The 25,234-nt window shown below is 43.6% G+C and overlaps 1 protein-coding gene across 3 annotated transcripts; it reads right to left on the reverse strand.

Annotated features, from left to right (window-relative positions):
• Positions 1 to 11,006: 11,006 nt before the first annotated feature.
• On the reverse strand, positions 11,007 to 25,234 carry LOC145350276 (RNA-binding protein 43-like). 3 transcript variants are annotated; one of them, XM_080199404.1, is made up of 4 exons: positions 25,044 to 25,234; positions 19,713 to 19,928; positions 17,864 to 17,955; positions 11,007 to 14,722 (listed from the first exon to the last, which is right to left on the reverse strand). In XM_080199404.1, exons 2-4 carry the CDS (start codon positions 19,903 to 19,905, stop codon positions 13,418 to 13,420), a joined length of 1,590 nt encoding a protein of 529 aa, XP_080055530.1. In that variant the 5' UTR covers positions 19,906 to 19,928; positions 25,044 to 25,234; the 3' UTR covers positions 11,007 to 13,417. The 3 variants fall into 3 exon arrangements, with proteins under 3 accessions (XP_080055530.1, XP_080055531.1, XP_080055532.1); XM_080199405.1 differs by having other exon boundaries at positions 24,938 to 25,234; XM_080199406.1 differs by lacking the exon at positions 25,044 to 25,234 and having other exon boundaries at positions 19,713 to 21,288.

Here is a 25,234-nt window from a genome sequence, read left to right on the forward strand (position 1 = left end):
AATTTTAAGTGTTAATGTCACAAGTAGGTTTTCATTAACACTGCAATGAAATTACTGTGACAATCCCCTAGTTACTTACACTTGGCTCAGGGCCAATCCGGCACCTGTTTGGGTACACTGAGGGAGAATTTAGCATGGCCATTGCACCTAACCAGCACGTCTTTCAGACTGTGGGAGGAAACCGGAGCATCCAGATGAAACCCATGCAGACACAGGCAGAACATGCAGACTCCACATAGACATTGACTCAAGCTGGGTATTGAATCCAGGTCCCTGGCACTGAGAGGCAGTAGTGCTAACCATTGTGCCACCGTGCTGCCCTAAAGCCTGTCCAATAAGGACTTATGTGTGTAATGGCATATTTATTAATAGCATTATCCGCATTTCTCTCCAATTTTTGTGTTTTTGATCCTTTACTGAAGGCCTTGATGCCTTACTCGGATGTACATCAACAAGTTCTACCAGCCCCTTTCCACTTCAGCCAAGTTATCAGTCTTTACGATCCAACCTTGGCAGTGAAATTTGGTGGAATATTCAATGACAGGAAGGGGGTGGAGTTACAGACAGAGCAAATCCTTTAGCTACCTATTGTCCGCAGTGGTTTCCATTGGTAGTACCAGGATCTCTGCCTATAGTTTTTTCCACTTCCTAGTCCAGTAACACTGGAGCTACTTGCAGCTCCCTTGCCATTATACCAATTGAGCTGTGTTGACTCAGCACAGGATAGCAGTCAACCTGCAATCACCCCTATTTGGAAGCATTGTTCTCCACAGGCAATGTCGCTCCCAACTGAGCCTGTTGTCAGTCATTGAGTGAGAATGATGATTAAAACACCACAGTGCAAATTAAAAAGTGCAAAGAACATCCTAAAACTACATACAGCAGTTTGGGCGGGCACATGGCACAGCGATTAGCACTGTTGCCTCACAGCACCAGAGACCCGGGTTCGATTCCTGCTCGGGTCACTGTCTACCTGGAGAATGCACATTCTCCCTCTGTCTGCATGGGTTTCCTCCCACAGTCCAAAGATGTGCAGGTTAGCTTGACCATGCTAGCTGAGTTCTTCCTCGGTGTACCGAACAGGCACTGGAGTGAGGCGACGAGGGGATTTTCACAGTAATTTCATTGCAGTGTTAATGTAAGCCTACTTATGAATTGAAATTACAAAGGAAACATAAATGAGCAACCCTTTCTATATCAGTGATGTCTTTCCTATTCCCACATCAGCCCATCTTGTGGCTTAACTAAGTGTGAATAGCAATTGGCCCAATCTGTGCAATTTGTTATGGAGGTCCCTTGCAAACAAGAACATAAAACTGCTCAAGCCGTTTAATTTAGGAAGCAAATCGGAACCACAGGAAGAACTTCTGTCCCATTATTCTGGGTTGTATCCAACTTCAGAGTTTGTTGTGATATCCAGCCTTTTCTCTCATCAATTCTGCAAATAACTTGCGCATTTGTTTACCTTTCAAAGCTTGAATTAATAAGTAAACCATGTTTTCTTTTTCCATGATTAGGCAGACGTCTACCACAAGCGATTACTTACAGTGCTTGAAAGTAAATTGCTTTCTGTAATGGAAATTTCAATTTTCCCTGTCACAGTCAGAGCTATTCCTCCCTCTGTGGTTACGGTTACATCAATGACAAGGACATCAGTTACTACAGCTCAGATTTTTAGAATAAAGGAAGTCTTGCATTCATATAGATCCTTTCACAACCGTTGAATGTTGCAAAGTGCTTTACAGCCAATTTCAATCCTCAGGGACTACAGTGGCTCAGGAAGGCAGCCCATCACCACCTTCTCAAGGACAACTAGGGATGGGCAATAAATGTTAGCCTAGCCAGTGACATCCATAGATCATAGATCATAGAACCCTACAGTGCAGAAAGAGGCCCTTCGGCTCATCGAGTCTGCACCAAACACAATCCCACCCAGGCCTTATCCCCATATCCTACCCCATATTGAAAGTATGAAAATAGATAAGTCCCCTGGGCCGGATGGGATTTACCCTAGGATTCTCTGGGAGGCTAGGGAGGAGATTGCAGAGCCTTTGGCTTTGATCTTCATGTTGTCATTGGCTACAGGTATAGTGCTGGAAAACTGGAGGATAGCAAATGTTGTCCCCTTGTTCAAGGAGGGGAGTAGAGGCCCATCCTGAGAATTATAGACCGGTGAGCCTTACTTCTGTTGTGGGCAAAGTTTTGGAAGGAATTATAAGGGATAGGATTTATAATCATCTGGAGAGAAATAAATTGATTAGGGATAGTTAACACGGTTTTGTGAAGGGTAGGTCGTGCCTCACAAACTTTATCGAGTTTTTTGAAAAGGTGACCAAAGAGGTGGATAAGGGTAAGGCAGTTGACGTGGTGTATATGGATTTTAGCAAAGCATTTGATAAGGTTCCCCATGGTAGGCTACTGCAGAAAATGCAGATGCATGGGATTGAGGGTGATTTAGCAGTTTGGATCAGGAATTGGCTAGCTGATAGAAGACAGAGGGTGGTGGTTGATGGGAAATATTCAACCTGGAGTTCAGTCACAAGTGGTGTACCTCAAGGATCTGTTTTGGGGCCATTGCTGTTTGTCATTTTTATAAATGACCTAGATGAGGGTGTAGAAGGAGGATTAGTAAATTTGCTGATGACACCAAAGTCGGAGGAGTTGTAGACAGTGAGGATGGATGTTACAGTTTGCAGAGGGACATAGATAAGCTGCAGAGCTGGGCCGAGAGGTGGCAAATGGAGTTTAATACGGAAAAGTGTGAGGTGATTCACTTTGGTAAGAGTAACAGGAATATAGAGTATAGGGCTAATGGTAGGACTCTTAGTAGTGTTGACAAGCAGAGAGATCTCAGGGTACATGTGTATAGCTCCCTGAAAGTTGTTAAGAAGGCGTATGGTGTGTTAGCTTTTATTGGTAGAGGGATTGAATTTCAGAGCCGTGAGGTCACGTTGCAACTGTACAAAACTCTGGTGCGGCCGCACTTGGAGTATTGCGAACAGTTCTGGTCGTCGCATTATCAGAAAGATGTGGAGGCTTTGGAAAGGGTGCAGAGGAGGTTTACCAGGATGTTGCCTGGTATGGTGGGAAGGTCTTATGAGGAAAGGCTGAGGGACTTGAGGTTATTTTCATTAGAGAGAAGAAGGTTACAAAGTGACCTAATTGAGGCATTCAAGATAATCAGAGGATTGGGTAGGGCAGACAGTGAGAGCCTTTTTCCTCAGATGGTGATGGCCAACACGAGGGGACATAGCTTTAAATTAAGGGGTGGTAGTTATAGGATGGATGTCAGAGGGAGGTTCTTTACTCAGAGGGTAGTAAGGGCATGGAATGCCCTGCCTGCAGCAGTTCTGGATTCACCAACTTTAAGGGAGTTCAAATGGTCAGTGGATAGGCATATGGATAACATTGGAATAGTTTAGGTTAGAGGGTCATTAGATTGGTTCCACTGGTTGGCGCAACATCGAGGGCCGAGGGGCCTGTACTGCACTGTAATGTTCTATGTTCTATATCCCTACATATTATACCCACCAATCCCTCTAACCTACACATCCCTGGACACTAAGGGGCAATTTCTTAGCATGGCCAATCAACCTAACCCACACATCTTTGGACTGTGGGAGGAAACTGGAGTACCCGAAGGAAACCCACGCAGACACGAGGAGAATGTGCAAACTCCACACAGACAGTGACCTGAGCCAGAAATCGAACCCAGGACCCTGGAGCTGTGAAGCAGCAGTGCTAACCACTGTGCTACCGTGCCGCCCATGTGTCATGAATTAATTTTTAAAAATGTTATAGTTGAGGAGAAATTACAGGAAATTTGCTCACAGCGACTCTCCACAAACAGAAATGAAGTAAATACTCAGATCATCTGTTTTAGGTTTTCATTGTCTTGGCCAAGATGCTAAGGGTGGGATTTTCCAGCCCTCCCTGCCAGTCCTCTCAAAGGTGACTCCTTGTGACAGGTTCCCCAAAGTCATGGCCAAACAAGCAATGCAACTTGAAAGCAGCGGGACTGGAAAATCCCATCACCAGCCTCCATCCTGCAATACATGCTGCCCCAAGATCTCTCAGTGATTGTATTACTGGGCTACTAACCCAGAAATCGGAACTAATGATCCAGAGATGCGAGTTCAAATCTCACCACTTCAGCTGGGAAATTTAAATTCAATTATTCATTTATTATTGCCACAAGTAGGCTTGCATTAACACGGCAAAGAAGTTACTGTGAAAATCCTCTAGTCGCCATACTCCAGCACCTGTTCGGGTGCACTGAGGTAGAATTAGCATGTCCAATACATCTAACCAGCACATCTTTCTGATTATGGGAGGAAACCGGAGAATCTTGAGTCAGTTGGTATGTAACCTCAGACTTTTGTATCTTTATCCCAACGGAAGAAGGTGGAAGAGAGAATGTCCAGGTTATGTGGGGTCCTTAATTATGTTGGCTGCTTTGCTGAAGCAGTGGGAAGTGTAGATAGAGTCAATGGACGGGAGGCTGACTTGCGTGATGGACTGGGTTACATTCACGACCTTTTGTAGTTCCTTGCAGTCTTGAGCAGAGCAGGAACCATTCTAACCTGTGATACAACCAGAAAGAATGCTTTCTATGGTGCATCTGTAAAAGTTGGTGAGAGTCATAATTGACATGCCAAATTTCCCTAGAGTGTCACATTAAAGGGGAAATCCTACTAAAAACATGACATAGTAAATGTAACATAGATGTGGACACAATTCTGTGAGGAAAGTTGATGATAGTATGTCATAAGGCAAAGTTGCCACAGCCCCAGATGACCTTAGGTTGCTCTCTCCTTTGAGGGGAAAGCTGACTGGTGGTAATTTAACCTGAGGATCACCAACACCTCAGGAAAGGGACAAGGTTGAGAAGGCAGCATCTTCATGAATAACGGGGGTGGCATGGTGGCACAGTGATTAGTACTGCTGCCTCACAGTGCCACGGACACAGGTTCAATTCCGGCTTCGGGTCACTATTCACGTGGAGTTCACACATTCTCCCCGTGTCTGCGTGGGTTTCCTCCGGGTGCTCTGGTTTTCTCCCACAGTCCAAAGATGTGCTGGTTAGGTTGATTGACCGTACTAAGTTGACTGTTGTGTCAGGAGGATTATCAGGGTAAATATGTGGGGTTACAGGAATAAGATATGGATGGGACTGTGGTTGGTGTAGCCTCGACGGGCTGAATGGCCTCCTTCTGCACTGCAGGGATTCTATAATTCTAAACCTCAGCCAGTATGAGAATTTAACCCACGCTGCCTCATAAACAAGCTGTCCAGCCAACTGAGCTAACCAACACGCCTGATGAGCAGTACATAGACGCTGATAATTAAAACATGTTGTATAAAACTCATGCCAGGGATTGAATCTTGTCCACCTAGCTCATAGTCAGTCAACAGCGTTTGTTACCTCTTGGAACTGTAGATGTCAGAAATATCTTAATCAGGTCTTCACCAGGATCAAGTTCTATTGTTGAATTACATTTCTAAAAATGTACATTAAACAAGGATTGCCTCATGTTTATTTTAAAATTCTGATTTCCAGCAGATGGTGACAGAGGACACAGAAAAATGAATCGAACCGTTTACTATTGCCATGACAACTTCTGAACTATGAGAAATACAGCATCAGATTTAATCATCAGGATTGCAATAGCAGCAAGATTCATTAAACTAATTATTAAGTAAGCAATATTTGTTGAACAGATTGAAGATCGTGCCAATTTAATTTTGTGCCAGCAATAAAAATCTATATGAGAAAATATATGAACTATATTGCATTTACAACAGCGCATTCAACCCATCTGGGCTCTGCCAGTACTTTCGGTGCATATGTGGAGCATTCCTCTCAGCATGTAGATTAATATTAATACTCAGAGGTACTATTCATTCTTTCCGGTTGTTTCATAGTTTGGTATGGTCCCTGCTCTGTTCAAGACCACAACAAACTGCAAAGAGTCATGAACAAAGCCCAACCCATCACTCAAAATAGCCTCTCATCCATTGAATCTGTCTACACTTCCCGCTGCCTCGAAAAAGCAGCCAGCATAATCAAGGACCGCCATGCACCCCAGACACACTTTCTTCCACCTTCTTCCATCAGGAAAAATACAATGTCTGAGGACGCGTACCAACCGACTCAAAAGCAACTTCTTCCCTGCTGCGCATCAGACTTTTGAATGGAATTACCTCACATTACGTTGATCTTTCTCTACACCCTAGCTATGACTGTAACACTATATTCTGCACCCTCTTCTTTCCTTCTCTCTGAACGGTATGCTTTGTCTGCATCGTGCACAATTCTTTTCACTGCATACGCTTAAATGTGACAATAATAAATCAAATCAACTCAAATCAAAATCAATCATTGAGAAGGATATTACCAACCAGGATAAATGACTGTCGAGACCAGTTTTACCCGGAAAAATACCAGTCTAATTCAAGCAATGTATCTGAAAATATGAGCATATAGGGAAGGGATTGTTTGTTATCCTCCATCATAATATGTACAAGGTATCATCTGTCAGTCAGTGACAGGACCCATCTGTCTCCATTTTCAATGATAGACTGTCCACCAGTATCCATTATAAGCCCACCAACTCCCTTGACTACAGTTCTTCACAGCTCACATCTTGTAAGGACTCCATCCCATTCTCTCAGTCCCTTCGCCTCCACCCCATCTGTTCTGATGATGCCAATTTCCAAGATGGCACTACGGGCATGCCTTTTTTCCTCAGCTCTGACGAAGGGTCATCTAGGCTCAAAACGTTGGCTTTATTTTCTCCACACATGCTGTGAGACCTGCTGAGATTTCCCAGCATTTTCTGCTTCTGTGTGAGTGAGGGGGCAATGATTTGTCTCAGGGAATGGAGCACAGTGAGAATAAGGTAATAAACTCAGAAGGTTGCTCTTCTTCACGGCACCAAAATGCTCTCATTATAGACTACTGCTGGGGGTTAAGAACTCAGATGACATTGTAGCAAATCCTAAAAATCTGAAGGAGGGAGCATCCAGATGTGCCTCTTGGGAATTCTGTTGCTGACTCTAGCTGTCAATGTCCACAGGATCAGATGGAAATATCCTTGGTAATTGCGAGAGCCCATGCCATTATGCAATATTAGTGAGGTTAGGGAGTTCGGCCACAAGGAGGCTTCTGGTAAACTTCATGTCCAGCACAGGAAATCCGTGAATCCACTCAGGTTTCAATAGATGTCTGCAATTTTCATTTAGTGCTTTTAAATTTTAAAAGTTTAATAAGCTGAATTCAAAGTCTTAAATTTCCTTGCTGACATTTTATTCTCAGAATTATTACACCAGGGCAGTAAAATAACCACATTTTATCAAGCAGTTTAATTGCAGTTAATGCAGTTACTTGCACATCAATAATCACCACTTGGTCGATATAATGAAAGGTATCCAATACCAGATGATAAAAAGGAAAAGACAAGAAGAAAATTGGTGCGAAGGAAATAGAGTAAGGTTTTAAGACTGTGAGATGTGGGCATGAATGGTGAAGCAGCATTTAATGCCCATCTCTAATTACTCTTGAGAAGGTAAGGTGAGTCACTTCTTGCATCACTGCACTCTATGTAGTGTAGGTTCACCAACAGAGCTGTTAGGGAGGGTGATCCTAGAGTGTGATCCAGTGACAATAACAGCAGATATTATGATTAGCATTGTTATTTCACCATCCCATACTGTTATCTCAGGGAACATATGATTTATGGGTGGCCTCCCTGGTCTGCAGGACGAGGCTGAGATTATTTTATTTTGCACTTTATACCAGCATTTTTTTTTAGGTTGACTACCTCGTGTAAATTATAGCCTAGTAGGCTTACATATGCGTGTATATGGATATTGTATCACCAGCATTGCTTTTCCAACAAGGTAAGAAGCTTGATGTGTTGTTGTAGCAATGAATTGCCCACTTTAGCCAGATATGGATAACAAAAAACAGGAGCAAGTCCTGGATTAGATCAAAACAGTCACCAATAACCAGGCTAAAAAGGATACACACAACAGGATAATGCAACGTATAAAACGTTCAAGTCCCATATTTTGGGTGGGATTTCCATTCCAAGATTCCAACATTATATTTATGTTGGCAGCTGTGGGCACAGGAAGGAATCAGGGTTAAGGGCAGAGCAGTCCCGGGTTAAAGGGTGTGTTTCTGAATGGACAGCAGCGACAAGTGGTCTTCCTCAGAGATCAGTGCTTCCTGTTTGTAATATATATAAATGATTTGGAGGAAAATGTAACTGGTTTGATTACTAAGTTTGCGGACGACACAAAGGTTGGTGAATTTGCGGATAGCGATGAGGACCATCAGAGATACGGGCAGGATATAGATCAGTTGGAGACTTGAGTGGAAAGATGGCAGATGGAATTTAATCCAGAGGTTATGCACTTTGGAAGGTCTAATGCAGATAGGAAATATACAGTAAATGGCAGAACACTTAAGAGGCAAAGGGATCTGGGTGTACAGGTACACAGGTCACTGAAAGTGGCAATGCAGGTGAAGAAGGTGGTCAAGAAGGCATATGACATGCTTGCCTTCATCGGCCAGGGCATTGAGTTTAAAACATGGCAAGACATGTTGCAGCTTTATGGAATCTTAGTTAGGCTGCACTTGGAATACAGTGTTCAATTCTGGTTGTCATGCTACCAGAAGGATGTGGAGGATTTGGAGAGGGTACGGAAAAGTTTTACCAGGGTGTTGCCTAGTATTGGGGGCATTAGCTATAAGGAGAGGTTGGAAAAACTTGGTTTGCTCTCAAAGGAGCGACGGAGGTTGAGGGGCGACCTGATAGAAGTCTACAAGATTATGAGAGACATGGACAAAGTGGATAGTCATAAGCCTTTTCTGAGGGTGGAAGAGTCAATTAGTAGAGGGCCCACGTTTAAGATCCGAGTGGCAAGATTTAAAGGAGATGTATGAGGCAGAGTAACGGGTGCCTGGAACTTGTTGCCAGGGGAGGTAGTGGAAGCAGAAACGGTAGTGATTTTTGAAGGATATCTTGACAAATACATGAATAGGATGGGAATAGAGGGATATGGTCCCCGGAAGGGTAGAGGATTTTAGTTCAGTCAGGCAGCATGGTCGGTGCAGGCTTGGAGGGCTGAAGGGCCTGTTTCTGCGCTGTAATTTTCTTTGTACTCATGCTGCTAATTTGCATATTCACATAAACAATGTGAGGTTTCCTCCAACATTTGAGTCCTGTAGACTATCCATACGTTATTGCCTGGAGCACATTCCCATCAATTACCAGATGTACCTATCTTAACATATTGGGCAGGATTTTATAGCCTCGCTTGAGGTCAATGGACATTGCCAATGTCCACCCCTTACCCGCTCTGAATCCATGACAGGCGAGGTGGTAGAATTCCAGCGGACAATCCTGAAACAGAAAATATGATACTGAACCTAATTCATAAAATATGCATTAGACTGGTTAGGGTCTTCTGTGTATAAATCTGTTCCTTGATTTCTGAACTATTTGATGTGATTGTTCATTTGCTGATACCTCAAAAACCCAATTAAATTGCTCCTCATTTTTTAAAACATTATAAGCATCATTCCTTGGGCTACTTGAAAGCTTATGGTGTTTTTCTACAGGCACAAGTTGACCCGTGAAGAGCTCTGAGATGGGATTAGCAGAAATTGAATAGCAGCAAGATAATTAGGAGGGGCAAAAGCTCAGCAAAAGGGGTATGTCTTGGAGACATTCTCAAATGTGTTAATATGGAGATTAAGTTTTAAAGTTTATTTACTAGGTCACAAGTAGGCTTACATTAACATTTCAATGAAGTTACTATGAAAATCCTCTAGTCGCCACCCTCCGGCACTTGTTCGGGTACACTGAGTGAGAATTTATCACAGCCAACGCATCTAACCAGCACGTCTTTTGGACTGTGGGAGGAAACGGGGCACCTGAAGGAAACCCGCACAGACACAGGGAGAACCTTCAAACTCCACACAGACAGTGACCCAATGCAGCAATCGAACTTAGGCACCTGTGCTGTGAGGCAGCGGTGCCAACCACTGTGCCAATTATGAAGGATGGAGACAAATAGAGGGCAAAAGGAGTAACCACTAGTGGTGGAATGTAGGAAGAATGCAACACCATGACGTGCACACTGGCCTGGAGAGGTGAGGAAGGGCAAGAGGCAATCTTAAAGGTTTTGCCGTATCCAAGTGCTTAGAGGGATGGCACTGTGTCAAGTGCTGGTATGGAGGAAAGTAATCAGATTTGGTATTTTGGATGATTCTTCATGTATGGAACAGCAAGAGCAGCAATATCATAGTTAGAGAAGTCCATGTAGGAGCTAATAAAAGTGTAAATTTGAGTGTGGGCTCCAAGCGGGGAGGGATAGGGCCCATGTTGCAAAATGTTTGCTGAGCTGGAACATACTAATTTTTTACCTCAAACGATTGTGGTGCTGTTCACTTTGAGTTGGGAGATAAAGGGCGGGATATTCCATCCACACATGCCCTAAAACCTGAAAATCCCACCCAAGATCAACGGATCTTTGCATGGTGTGTTTCCACCCCTCCTCCCCCCGCAATGGGAAAATTCCACCCATAGGGTTTTCCCACAGCGAGATCTTATCAATATGATGAGAAAAGTGCAACAGCACTTACATCATTGTATCATCATACTAGATTTTTACTATATTAAAAGCACAACAAGACAATCACTTGGTTCTGACTGAAGGATTGTCACTCACTGATAATTAACCTACTTTGCACTCTGCTTGAATGAACCATCAGTACTCGCTATTGATGGTTTCTTGACTGCTGTATTGAGATGCATAACAGCAGCACTGTTGCAATTGCAGCTATATTTCCTGTCGATGCTGTTTGAACTGTCATATTTGTAACAAAAAAAATACAATTACACAAGGTTTGTGCCAAAACAATTATTAAACAACACACAACAGGAAGGTGAGCATTACAAATAATCTTAATGTAATATTTCTGTAGTGTTTTTTTTCATCTTTCATACTATTCTTGACATTCACAATGCCATAGCCAGGGCGTACAAGGTCGAAACAATAACTGTAACCTGTAGTAAATGGTATTAAATCTAAGAAATGCAAATAAAGTAAAAAATAGTGCAGGAAAAAAGTTTTTATTGGTAATGTTTTTGGATGATATCTTTCCATATGCTCACAACATCCCAATTTCACCCCACCATAGTTTCGTCACCCCACAACACCCAATTATCAGACTGCATTCTTGACAACCCATACTGGATAAGCAGAAATTTCCTCCAAATAAATATTGGGAAGATCAAACCCTGTCGTCAGTGTTCATTACAAACTCCGTTCCATATCCACTGACTCCGCATCTTTCTCTGGGGAGTGCCTAAGCTTGAAACAGCTTGCAATCTCAATGTCATATTTAATCCAAGTGAGTTGTGAATACACATCTGTGTCATCATTAAGATCACCTATTTCCACAATTGTAATAGCGCCCGAGTTCGCCCCACCACAGTTCATCTGCTGCTGAAAGTCTCATCCATGCTTTTGTTACCTGTAGGCTCGACTATTCCAATGAAATTTTTGCCAACCTCAAACCCCTCCCCCTCCGTAAACCTGAGGGCATCCAATGCTCTGCTGCTGATGTCCTAACTAACCCCTTTCACCAATCACCCTTGTGCTCGCTGACTTACACAGGATGCCAGTTAGGCCACATAACCTCTACTTTGAAATTTGCATCCTTGTTTTCAAATCCCTTTATAGTCTGATCCCCCCCTCCCATACCCCTTCCTATTTCCCCCAGCCAAACAAGATCTTTGCACTTCTCCATTCTATTTTTAGTGTGTTCTCAAGTTCAATTGGTCCAGCACTTTAGCTGCCATGGGCAGCAAGGTAGCACAGTGGCTAGCAATGCTGACTCACAGCGCTAGAGAACCAGGTTCAATTTCCGACTTGGGTCAGTGTCTGAGTGGAATCTGCATGTTCTCCCCATGTCTGTGTGCGTTTCCTCTGGGTGCTCCAGTTTTCTCCCACAGCCCAAAAGATGTGCTGGTAAGCTGCACTGGTCACCCTAAATTCTCAGTGTTCTTGAACAGGTGTCGCAGCGTGGCGACTACGGGATTTTTACAGTAATTTCATTGAGGTGTTAATGTAAGCCTACTTGTGACACTAATAAATAAACTAAGACCCAAAGCTCTGGCGCACCACTCCTAATCGTCATTCTCTCTCTACCTCACTTTAGATGCTCCTTAAACAGATTTCAATGGCCAACTTTTAGTCATCTGTCCCAATATTTTCTGTGGCTTACTGTCAAATCCTACTTGGGAACGTTCCCTCAGAGACACTCTAAATAAATGTAACATGTTGCATATTTCTTTAGGAATTTCAGTTTGTAAAAAATGGTTCCATCGTATTCAGAGAATATTTTAACAGCAGAAATTTCAGCTATAGTTTAATGTACATCAAGAGAAATAAATTAGTTACGATTGATATAGACATCACTTTCTTTCAAAAATGCATTACTCAGCACAGTACAAACACAGCTTCACATCCTTTACAAGACATTTTGCCATCTAACAGAGTGTTCAAATTGGTACTGATTTCAATGTAGGAGCTTTGAACACCAAGATAAATCCTTTATCAGAAGAACGGCTTAGCTGCTGTTTGTGGGTTTGAGCATTGCCATCAGGTGTCATACAAAAGCAAAGGCAGCAAACATTTAAAAATTGGCAAGAAGATTAGCAAGTCATGAATCATAAATCACACATTTTTAAAATGCAGATTGCAAAACACATTCAGCACTCTTAGAATTTCAATTCAAAACCACAATAGACAGATTGGCCCCCACTTCACCATGATTCAGGAAATAGTCTCCAACCCAAAAATTACACTCAATACACAAGTGGTTCAGAAAGCATTAAGTACTTTCCTTGCTCTACAGTAGTGCCAATTTTGCACATTGTATACATGGGCACTTATAGAGATGATAATTGCATAGAAACTTCACACACGACGGTTCATTTATACAAGCACAGGAAGTTCTGATTATCTTCCCCCTCAGCCCCAATAACAAACAATGCTTTTGTTATACTTTACATTGGCTCCCCTGTTCTGGCTATAGACATAATGTAGCTACTTTACAGAACCCACGCACTGGAGTTGATGCCAGGGCTCGCACAACCCATGCAGTGATAGGTGGAATCTTTTGCCTTGCACATACTGTATAAAAGTTGCGCCTTGCGCAAAGAACAAATACAATGCAGTGGTTTACTCAAAGATGACAGAGTCTAATACTTGGAGAGTTTTCAGATCTTGAATGATATTTTGATGGTCGGTTGCAAATGGTACCCAAGCCCATCTACAGCGATGCTGGCAATGAAGACAGTCCACTGTCTAATGGATCGACAATATGACGGCTTCTTTACTTCCCAAATGAATCTTCCCTGCTAGCAACTGTGGGGAAGTCCTGACTCGTTGCAAATTGACCAAAGTGACTGTTCAGATTTGGGCTATACTCACTTTTATTATGCGCACATTCTGCAAGTGCAGCATTTGAGCCTGAACACTGGCCAAAATTAACAGGCGCACTTGTGTTCAGAATATGTGAATGCGCACCAGACATTGAACCAAACTTTGACTGCATGGTACTTGTGCCCATTTGGAGTTGCATTGGCAAAAAAGGTGGTCCAGTGTCTAATGGACCTACAGCACCACAATTTGTCCACTTCCCGTATGAATCATCCCTGCTAGAAACTGTGAGCAAACTGTTGGCCTGACTCTTTGTACATTGACCAGAGTGGCTGTTTGGATTTGGGCTGTACTCACTTTGACTGGGCACATCAAATCCACGGGCGGTATTTGGACTTAAGCTTTGGCCAGGATGATTGGAATATCCAGTTGCACTTGGAATATGTGAACTCCCACTGGATGTTGAGTCAAGCATTGACTCTACAGCCTTGACCTTCTTTTCCACTTCCTTCTTGAATTGGCTGCAATGTTCAGAAGTGCCAATAAGGGTCACATACCCATCGGTAATGCGAACCAAAATACAGGGGAGATGTTGTTCGATTTCTCTGCATATATCCACCATTTTACTTTGCCCTTTGCCTCCATCCAATCTAATTCTTTCACTGACCAACAGTTGCTGCATTTGGTTGATTAAATTTTCTATTTCGAACTTGGCTGCCCTCAGCTGAAACGGGCTATGCTGGTCACGGGCTTTTTCAAGCTGGAGAATACAAATGCCATCACAATTCCTCACCTGAGCTCTTACACAATGTTTACAGAGTAGTTGTTCATACTGGTCTTTCCAACGCTTATCAATGTACTCAAAAATATCTGCATCTAGAATAATTGTTGTTTCTTCCTCAAATACAGCTGGATGCACAGCATCACTGGCTCCATGCCCCCGTGAGGCTGCCAGCCTTTGAGGCTCAGTCCTCCGAGTTGCATTGTCAGATGGGGGTCTTGCGCACCTTCCTCCTGAGGCACTCGCTCCAGATCTGAACCCTGAACTCGGGGGAGGAAATTCTTGAAGCTCATCCAACCTCCTCTGAAGATCCTTCCTCAGCTCTTTCATTGCTGAGAAGGAGCCCTCGATATGGAGCCTTCCGCCAGGGCAGCGGGAAAAGCGTAAGCTTTTATAATTGTCTTCAAGTTCTTGTGCCAGCCTCGACATCTCACCAAATATGGATACATCCAGGTCAGCTGAGACCAGCTTAAAGGCCTGCGAAAAGCAAATCATTTCATCTGTTATGTGGAGGAGCGCTTTCTATTGTATTATATAAGATGCATAAACTTAGATACCGCAGGATTAGTGGCAACATTAAAGCATGGCAGGACACAGTTCTCACTGCAGGCTGTGAACCTCCATGCTTCAGCTGGGTAACTCCGAGACAGATACTGCACAGTGAGGAGATACGGCAGGTACAGCACAATGAGAAGGTATGGAAAAATGTACCAATAGATCACAGGATGAGCAAGCACTCAGCAGTTAGTTCGGATGCTTAACATAGTCACGAAAGAGTTCAATGTTAAAACAAAAATGGCAGCGTACATTTCCACCAATAAGTGACACAACAATGTTGCAGGCGTATGCTCCATTTGACAGATTTGGCCATTAGGGCAGCACAGTGACACTGTGGTTAGCCTCACAGCACCAGGCAGGTTCAATTCTGACCATAGATGAGTGTGTGAGTGTGCGTGGAGTTTGCACAGTCTCCCTGTGTGAGTGTGGGTTTCCTCCCACAGTCTAAAGATGTGTACATCAGGGGGATTGGCAGAATAATACATGGGGATACAGGGACAGGACCTGTGTGGGATGATCTGTTGGAAAGTCGATGCAGATTGATGGACTGAATGGCCTCCTTCTGCACTGTCAGGATTATATGTAAAAACAATGCATTTACAATAAAATAAGACTTCCCTGATAGGTCGAAACTGGGGTTTTCTTACTTCTGATACTGATAGAGACGTTAGAGCTGCTATGCCAATGATGTATTTTACAGTTGCTAAAGACATTTCCCCTTCTTACAGGGCTGGGCGATGTGAAATGTGTTCATTTGCACCAAATGTGTTTATTATTCCGAAGGTTAAGAGAAGAATGGGGCACAGAATCAAGCTTCTATCTGGGCAATTTAATGACACGAAGCAGCAATACACATTTAGACGCACAGGGGCAGGAGGAGATTTGTAAGGGCCATAAACACTGACCAAGGTCAGCTGGTCCTAGCGGCCTGCTTGTGCATATTCTGTCCATTATAAAATGTGAATTATTTGTGAATGCTGCTATCTGATTTTAGAACCTTGTTACTCCATGTCCCGTACAGTGATCCGGAAAAATTCAGGAGTTCTGGATGCTGTTGTATGTAGTCAGTTAGGCATTGGTCACGAGTACAATTCAGCCAAACTAGTTCAATCTTGTATGGCTTACGTCATTGTAAGGGGCAGCATGGTGGCACAGTGGTTGGCACTGTTGCCTCACAGTGCCAGGGACCCGGGTTCAATTCCGGCCTTGGGTCACTGTCTGTGCGGGTTTCCGATGTCTGCATGGGTTTCCTACGGGTGCTCCAATTTCCTCCCACATCCCAAAGATGCACAGGTTAATAGGTACAGTGGCCATGGTAGATTATCCCTTAGTGTCAGGGGGATTAGCAGAGTAAATGGGGGGGCGGGGGGTTGTGGTTTTACAGGGATAGGGCTTGGGTGGGATTGTTGTCAGTGCAGGCTCAATGGGCCTCCTTCTGCACCTTAGGGATTTTATGAATCTCTTTACTCTGGAACTGAGTCCACCCAAATACCAGCTCTCTGAAAGTGAACTCACAGCCTCCCAGGATTGACACCAGATTTTCAAGTGTAACAGGAAATAAAATAATTTTTCTTTGTTTTGTCTGTCTTTTTTAATAAATTGCAGTGGAGATTAGTGCTTTTTTTCTGGCTGTTGCACTCTGTCCTTTCCTTTTCTATGAACGGCATACTTTGTCTGTATAGCGTTCAAGAAACAATATTTTTCATTGTATACCAATACATGTGACAATAATAAATTAGATTGTTAATGTATTTTACTTCAGAAGTATGAGCCACATTAAGAATGGAAACACTTGTAGACACAGTATGTTTAAGGACCTAATGTGCCTGAATAGTGGTTGGAGATGTTGATTCGGATTTTAATGTGTAAAAAGCGAATATGCAGTGCAAATTCAGCCTCTTCCTTGGGCACAGATTGTTACACTCATTTGCACCCATTTTTAGCTCAGGTGTATTCTCGAGTTTGGCAGGAAACTTGGATGTAAACTGACACCTGTAGAATTCCTGGATGTATCCTACTTTGGAAATTTCATTCAAGAGCAAAGAGTAGAGGAATAACTACAATGAACAAAGTCCTGCATGATTAGCTGGGAGACATAAAAAACAATGATATAGCAATCTTATTTTAAATTCTTTTGATAAAAGATGTCATAAAAGTGTATATTATGCGAGAGGTCCATAGCACATAAAAGACCAGCAAAACCGTACAACATCATCTCCTCAGACCATTTGTAAAGGTAATTACAAAGTGAGGCATGAATCAGATTAGTATGTTTAAATCCTCATTTAAGTATGCTCTGTTGGTTTGGGGTAATATTCTCCCTGCTTCCAGAATTCTCCAACCCTTGAGGTAAGTGGCAATTCAGTGCCAATCACTACCACTTTCCAAAAAAGGAAACCAGTTATGATTGCCACTCTTGAGGATTTGGGTAGCACCCTGGCACCTGACAGTGGCAAATTGGCAGTGCCAAAAGGATTGGCCTGAAAGGGGAGAAGTCTTTGGTGGCACCATAGCGAGCTGTCACTCACTTGGGGTGGGGTGGGACGGGGGAATGGAGATGTGTGCTGGTATTAACGGGTGAGGGGAAGCCCTTGACGCCAGTGAGTGCTAGATGGGGGAGAGGAGGAGAAGGGTGGTCTTAGTCAATGAGTAGGACGGAGGGGCCAGGAGGTGTTGTAGGATTGTCTGAAATATCGTCTTTAAAAACGCCACCCCTTCTCCGAGGAGCGTGCGTTGCCACTCCAAGGGATTCCACTCCAAAAAAAAATTCAAAGTGTGGGAGAATTACGATTTGAATAGCACTGATGCTCCCAGGGTATCTAACTGTTTTCCCACTGTGGACAACACTTAGAAATTGTGGGAGAAAATTGCACACAAGATGTCAGAATTGAGTCCTTGGAGTGTTGTAATTTGCGGTGCAGGTTACAGACATACAGGAGTGATGGGGATAATGTGGAGGACAGTGACACTATGGAGGGATTTGAGTAAAAGAATGAAAATGGTAAATCAAGGTGTTGGGAGGACCAGAAGTCAAGATGGGTCACAGTAGCATTCACTTACTTCCACATTATTCGGTGAAACTTTCAATGGATATTTCGATGGAAGCTGTTTGTCTTCAAGCACATGCTCCTTTCTCAGCACACTGTTCATCACTTGAAAACAAAAGTTTGCATTTTACTGTAACAACTCTAGTCTCTGAATGGTCGCAGTATTACGTCAGTAGTATACGGAGCAATGGCACAGTGGTATTGTCAATGGGCTACGCTATTAATCCAGAGACTCAGGGTAATGTTCAGGGGACCCAGCAGAGGGTGAAATTTGAATTTAATAAAACTTATGAGCATCAAGCCATTGCCAATTGTTAAAACCCCACTTGGCTCACTAACTTCCCTTATAGAAGGGAATGTGCTATCCTTACCTGGGCAGGCCTAAAGTAAAGTTTATTTATTAGTCACAAGTAAGGCTTACATTAACACTGCATTTAAGTTACTGTGAAATTCCCCTAGTTACCATAGCCCGGTGCCTATTCCAGTCAATGCACCTAACCAGCACATCTTTCAGGCTTTGGGAGGAAACCGGAGCAGCCAGAGGAAACCCACGTAGACATGGGAGAATGTGCAAACTCTGCACCGACAGTGACCCAAGCCAGAAATCAAACCCGAGTCCCTGGCACTGTGAAGCAGCAATGTTAACCACTGTGCCCAATCCAAGCAATGTGACTGACTCTTAAGTGCCAAGCAAGCCACTCCGTTCAAGGGTAATTAAGCCAGCAACGCCCACATCCCATGAACATAAAATAGATTACAGAAAATATAGGCTGAATACCTCAGGTGTCAAGGAGGTAAAGAGGTGGCCAGGATGAGGTTTAAACTGCAATATGAGTCTTGCCTACATTTAGCCAAGCTGCCACCTTGGTAAAGGAATTGAAGCTAGCATTAGTAATAGCTGCCTGGACGATCGTTAAGGAGCTGACTGGAAATCTAATTACCCACTACCTCTCATGAAAGTGGTGGAATGCCATTTTGGTGGCTAACACTTGTTTGAACTACTGCTCCTAATAATGACCAGCTGAACTGGAGCAAACACTTCAATACTGGAAACTTCCAGCACTACTTAAAAGATACGTGCACCTTTCACTATCCACTTGGTGCTGGGGCTTTCAAGAGGATTTTGGAACAAATTAGGAGACTTTCTGGGAGACGTGGGTGGGATTTTTCTAACCTGTCCATCCCAACCCTGCTGCAAGTGAGAATGGAGAATTTGGTTTCCAGCCAAAATTCTGGCAGTACCAGAGAATCCCAGCTGCGGAAGAGGATGGACGTTTTCGTCCTTGGTCAAGATTTCACCAATATGCTATCAACATCCATTCTGCAAAGTCTCTCCGAAGCCTCAGATGTCACACAATCTTAACATTATTATTCATTGATAACTCCAGCTACACCATTCTATCCCCAGATGAATTTTCCCCAAAAGCAAGATCCTCGCACTTAAAGTTTATTTATTAGTCACAAGTAAAGCTTACATTAACACTGCAATGAAGTTACTGTGAAATTCCCCTAATCGCCACAGTCCAGCGCCTGCTTGGATCAATGCACCTAGCCAGCACCTATTTCAGAATGTGCGAGGAAACCGCAGCACCTGGAGGAAAACCCATGCAGACATGGGGAGAATGTGCAAACTCCACACAATGACCCAAGCCAGGAATCAAACCATTGTTTCTGGCACTGTGAACCAGCAGTGCTAATGACTGTGCTACCTAAAACATCACTAATGTACTCTAAGGAAAGTTCACTTTACCATGAGTTCGGTGGGCAACACCATGGATAACTCATCTGAATTCTAAGACGTTTGTATGAAGTAGAGATCTATCACACATTATTTTCATTAGTTCACGTTTTTTAAAAATTACCTTCTTCCTTTTCGAAGGTGACATAAGCAATGCCAGGTTCCTCGACTGGATACATGACGCTTTCCACTTCGCCGCCGCCATTTCTGGGCCTCAAGAAGTGAATGGTGAGTTTGTCAGCTATCACAGTGCAAGGCAGAATATACTCAGGAAAACCTGATACAGCGATGGTCCTCTCTGCCCAGTTTGATTCCATTTTCCTAGTGGGTGTTCAAGGCACTGCAAAGAAGAAGGAAGCTGTTATTTTACTGTGGTGAGTAAAAGCAGATCATCTCAGGGATGATCCCACTTTATTAACAGTTGGCTGTCACGGACTACTCACATTTTACAATTAAATATTCACTTGTATTTTGTCATGGAGTGAGATTTGTGATCTAAATCTGACCACAGATGATTAAAACTGCACATTTTTGTGCCATGATCAGAACAATACAATTTGCCTGTATGATGTATGCTCTGAAGCTATCTTAAACATGGTCAGTTTATAGAACCATACAGTGTAGAAGAGGCCCTTCAGCCCATCGAGCCAGCACTGGCAGGTGAGAAACACCTGAACTGCCATCTAATCCCATTTACCAACAATTGGCCCATAGTCTGTCACAGCCTTTATTCAAGGCTATGAGAGACTATAAATCTCTTAACAGTACTGAATTTGATTGGTTATTCTGTTGGACAACAAGTTATGGACCAGCCAGACTTATTCCAAAGGCATCCTAGTAAACCACAAATGGACAATCCTCAGCCCTGATCACAATCCCATTGTACATGCCCACTCATCATGATAATGCATAGCCTTAATCGTGATCAGCTCCAAGCCAAATTTGAAACCTTGCATCTGCTCCCATCAGTAAGACAGAAAAAGTGAACATGCTGGAAAATCTTAGCACTGCAATCTCAAGTCCAACACTGTACATTCCCCCATGTCTGCGCTCTACCATCAATGACAGAACCTTCAGTCATCTTACTCCACCCTCCTGAACTCATTCCCCAAAACCTCTCCTCGACAAAGCTTTGGCCACTTCCTCTAAAGTCCCTCCAAATTCTTTTGAGGGGTAATCTATGGTTATGTGTGGCTTGCTACATCAAAGACACCATATCAATGCAAATTATTACTGCACCTACAGTGGAAAAGATTTAGGAACGTTTGATTTGTCACCTGAATTGTTTTATCATGCAATAGGCTTTGTCTACAGGCCACACAGCTTACATCAGTTTTAGTTCTTTTATTCACAAATATCTAACAACACCCTCTAGTTTCTAAGACAGTGCGCAAGAAGCAATGACCATGCAGGTAAGGACATAGCTTCTCTCCCTTAGAAAACTACAAGACCATCACTTATGATTCAAAAATCACACACAAAATCCTCCGAGATAGCAACCAATTCTTTCAGGAATGATTCCAGTGTACCCATATTAGAAGCTGCTGCCTTTTTTGAAGGCAATGTATTTGAAAAAGAAAAACACCAATAAATTAAAACCTTCATGTCTTTTGATACAGGGTATTTTTGTTTATTAGGAAACTCAGAATAAAACCTTGGGAGAAAGCTTTAAGCCAGTGCTTCTCAAGTTCAAACTTAATTCTTACTGTGACTCCATTTTGATACTTCACAACCTCAAAATGAAAATTGTGTGTGTGTGTGTGTGTGTGTGTGTGTGTGGGGGGGGCGGGGGGGTGGTGGTGGCTGGTGGGAGTGTTGATGGACCAGATGGGGGGTGGGGGGTGGAGGAGACAGTTATTGATGGGTGGAGAAGCAAGAAGAGAGTTTGGGAGATGAGAAGAAAACATAAGAACATAAGAAATAGGAGCAGGAGTAGGCCATCTAGCCCTTTGAGCCTGCCCCACCATTCAATAAGATCATGGCTGATCTGAAGTGGATCAGTTCCACTTTCCCGCTTTCTCCCCATAACTCTCAATTCCCTTAATCTATCTACCCGTGACTTAAATATATTCAACAAGATAGCCTCCACCACTTCAATGGGCAGAGAATTCCAGAGACTCACCACCCTTTGAGTGAAGAAGTTCCTCTTCAACTCCATTCTAAACTGCTCCCCCCCCCTTACTTTGAGGCTGTGCCCTCTAGTTCTATTTTCCTTTCTCAGTGGAAAGAATCTCTCTACCTCTACCCTATCTAGAACATAGAACATTACAGCGCAGAACAGGCCCTTCGGCCCACGATGTTGCACCGACCAGTTAAAAAACAATGACCCTCTAACCTAAACCAATCCCTTTCCATCCATAAACCTATCCACGGATCTCTTAAATGCCCCCAAACTAGGCGCATTTACAACTGCAGCAGGCAGGGCATTCCACTCCCTCACCACCCTCTGGGTAAAGAACCCCAGATGGGTTCTGGGTAAAGAACCTCTATCTAGCCCCTTCACTATCTTGTAAGTCTCTATAAGATCCCCCCTCAGCCTTCTAAACTTCAACGGGTACAAGCCCAGTCTATTTAATCTCTCCTCATAAGCTAACCCCCTCATCTCCAGTATCAGCCTGGTGAACCTTCTCTGTACACCCTCCAAGGCTAATATATCCTTACACAAATAAGGGGACTAAAACTGCACACAGTACTCCAGTTGCGGCCTCACCAGTACCCTGTACAGTTGCAGCAAGACCTCCCTGCTTTTATATTCTATCCCCCTCGCTATAAAGGCCAACATCCCATTCGCCTTCTTGATCATCTGCTGCACCTGCAGACTGGGTTTTTGCGATTCGTGCACAAGGACCCCCAGGTCCCTCTGCACAGTAGCATGTTGCAGCTTTTCACCCTTTAAATTAGATTCCCTCCTACTATTATTTCTACCAAATTGGATAACCTCACATTTGCTAACATTATAATCCATCTGCCAGGTCCTTGCCCACTCACTCAGCTTATCCAGATCTCTCTGCAGACTTTCCGCACCCTCCACACAATTCGCTTTTCCACTCATCTTCGCGTCATCAGTGAATTTTGTTACCCTACACTCAGCCCCCTCCTCCAGATCATCTATGTACATGGTAAACAGTTGAGGCCCCAGCACCAATCCCTGTGGCACCCCACTAGTCACCAACTGCCAACCAAAAAAGCATCCATTGATTCCAACTCTCTGCTTCCTGTTAGATAACCAATCCTCAGTCCATGCTAACACTTTACCCCCAACTCCGTGTACCCTAACTTTCTGCAGTAACCTTTTGTGAGGCACTTTATCAAACGTCTTCTGGAAATGTGAAAACACCACATCCACCGGTTCCCCTCTGTCTACCGCACTAGTCACATCTTCATAAAAATCCAGTAAATTCGTTAAACACAACTTCCCCTTCACGAATCCATGCTGCATCTGCTTGATCAAACTGTTCTTTTCTAGGTGTCCTGCTATTTCTTCTTTGATGATGGATTCTAGCACTTTTCCAACTACGGACGTTAAGCTAACCAGCCTATAGTTCCCTGCCTTTTGTCTGCTACCTTTTTTAAACAGCGGTGTAACATTAGCTGTTTTCTAATCCTCCGGCACTTCCCCAGAGTCTAGAAAATTTTGATAAATAATTACTAAGGCATCTGCTATTACTTCTGCCATTTCTTTCAGAACTCTGGGATGCATTCCATCCGGTCCCGGGGACTTGTCTACCTTCAGTCCCATTAGTCTACCAAGCACTACCTCTCTAATAACAGTAATTGTATTAAGGACCTCATCCCCTACCATCCCTCTATCTTTAGAATCGTTGACCAGAAGAAGGAAGGGACTTGAATATCAGGGTACAGGCAAACACAAGTTGCACATCTACCATTTTGCAGCTTTTGGTGCTATCAGCAATTGAACCTCAGGTTACACTATATTAGGCCAGACCCTCCACCAGAAAAATTGTGTAGATTTAAAGGGATCTCACAGTTAATTCCAGGACTGTCAAATCCCAGTCTCCACAACCCACCATTTCTGTCTCAGAGGTTGCAATCCCACTTGTTCACCCCGTATTCTCACTGGAGGTCATGACTCACAATTTGGAAACCCTGCTTTAAGTACAGCGAACTTGTAAACCTGTTGGTTTACATCAACATTGCAACTTAAAGGGGACATACTAAATATTATTGATAAATAGAATGACAGAATGGGTCACAACACACAGAAGGCCAATCAGTCTGTTAGGAGCCTGTCAAGCTCAGTGCATCCCACTTGCATTTGAATAACGCATTTCAAAATGTCAGGCTGTTCCAAAGCACTTTGATGGCAGCACGGTGGCACAGTGGTTAGCACTGCTGCCTCACTGTGCCAGGGACCTGGGTTCAAACAGGCCTTGTGTCACTGTCTGTGTGGAGTTTGCACGTTCTCCCCATGTCTGCTCCAGTTTCCTCCCACACTCTAAAGATGTACAAGTTAGATGGATTAGCCATGGGAAACGTGTGGGATTACAGGGATAGGGCGGGGGAAGAGGGCCTGTTTAAGATACTCTGGTAGAGAGTCAGTGCAGGCTCATTGGGGTAAATTTTCCTGTCCCGCCCACCACCAGAATTGGAGCAGGTGAGGACTGGACCATGGAAAACTGCACTGACCTCAGGCGGGGTTGTCCTGTTTCGGGCAAGCAGGGCTAGAAAATCCCACCTGACGGACCGAATGGCCTTCTTCTGCACTATAGGAATTTGCATAGCCAACAAAGTGCAACCAATTTCTGCACAGCAATCTTCCACAAACATCAATGTCATAATGACCTGATAATCTGTATTTTAGGAGGTTGATCCAGGAATTTGGGATACTGGGAATAACTTCAGTGCTCTATGGAATTCTGTCATGGGATCTTTTACATCCACACCACAGATAGGGAAGGCTTTTGTTTAACAGCTCCCAACAGTGAGGCATACCCTCAGTACTGACCTGGAGTCCTTAAGAGTTGCATTTGGACTTATAGTTTTCTCACTCAGAACTGAGTGATGTCTGGCACTTAAAGGTTAAGTTCTACAAGGAAACAGTAAGACACACTTTACAGAGCTGGTAGAAAAAGAGCAAGAAGGTGAGACGAATTGGATAGTTCTCGAAGAGGCAACACAAGTGCGATGGGTCGAATAGCCTCCTCCTGGGCTACATCAGGCTCAATTTTTCTGAGCGCCATAAGCAATTACAATGAAGGAACAAAAACGAAACTAAAACACCACTTCGACGTTTGAGCTTAAATCCATAAAGACACCGTGTAAACAACATCGAATCAAATCCCCCACGACTGCAAAGGAGTTTTACCGCCGATTAAAAGCCTTTCTTACCTTTTTGAGTGTTTGCACTGTTTTAAAAGTGTGTGTGTTTGGGTCTGTTGTTAGGTGGAACGCTTGGCCCAGGTTCCATTCTCACACACAGACTGCCTGTACTTACCGGCTGTGCTCTCCGTTCACACAATTTAGCCCGAGCTTCCAGCTTAAACCCACCGCACTGCACAGCAACTCTTTAAACTCATCCACCTCCCCAACACTGCCCGTGCCTCTGCCCCCTTCACTGCTGAGCACAGAGGAACAGCGCCGCACAACCTTCGACCTGTAACCATACAGAAAGACTCAGCCCTCTCA

This window comes from Carcharhinus amblyrhynchos, chromosome 11 (genome assembly GCF_965287045.1).
Source record: "Carcharhinus amblyrhynchos chromosome 11, sCarAmb.v2.hapA, whole genome shotgun sequence".
Classification (NCBI taxonomy): Eukaryota; Metazoa; Chordata; class Chondrichthyes; order Carcharhiniformes; family Carcharhinidae; genus Carcharhinus; species Carcharhinus amblyrhynchos.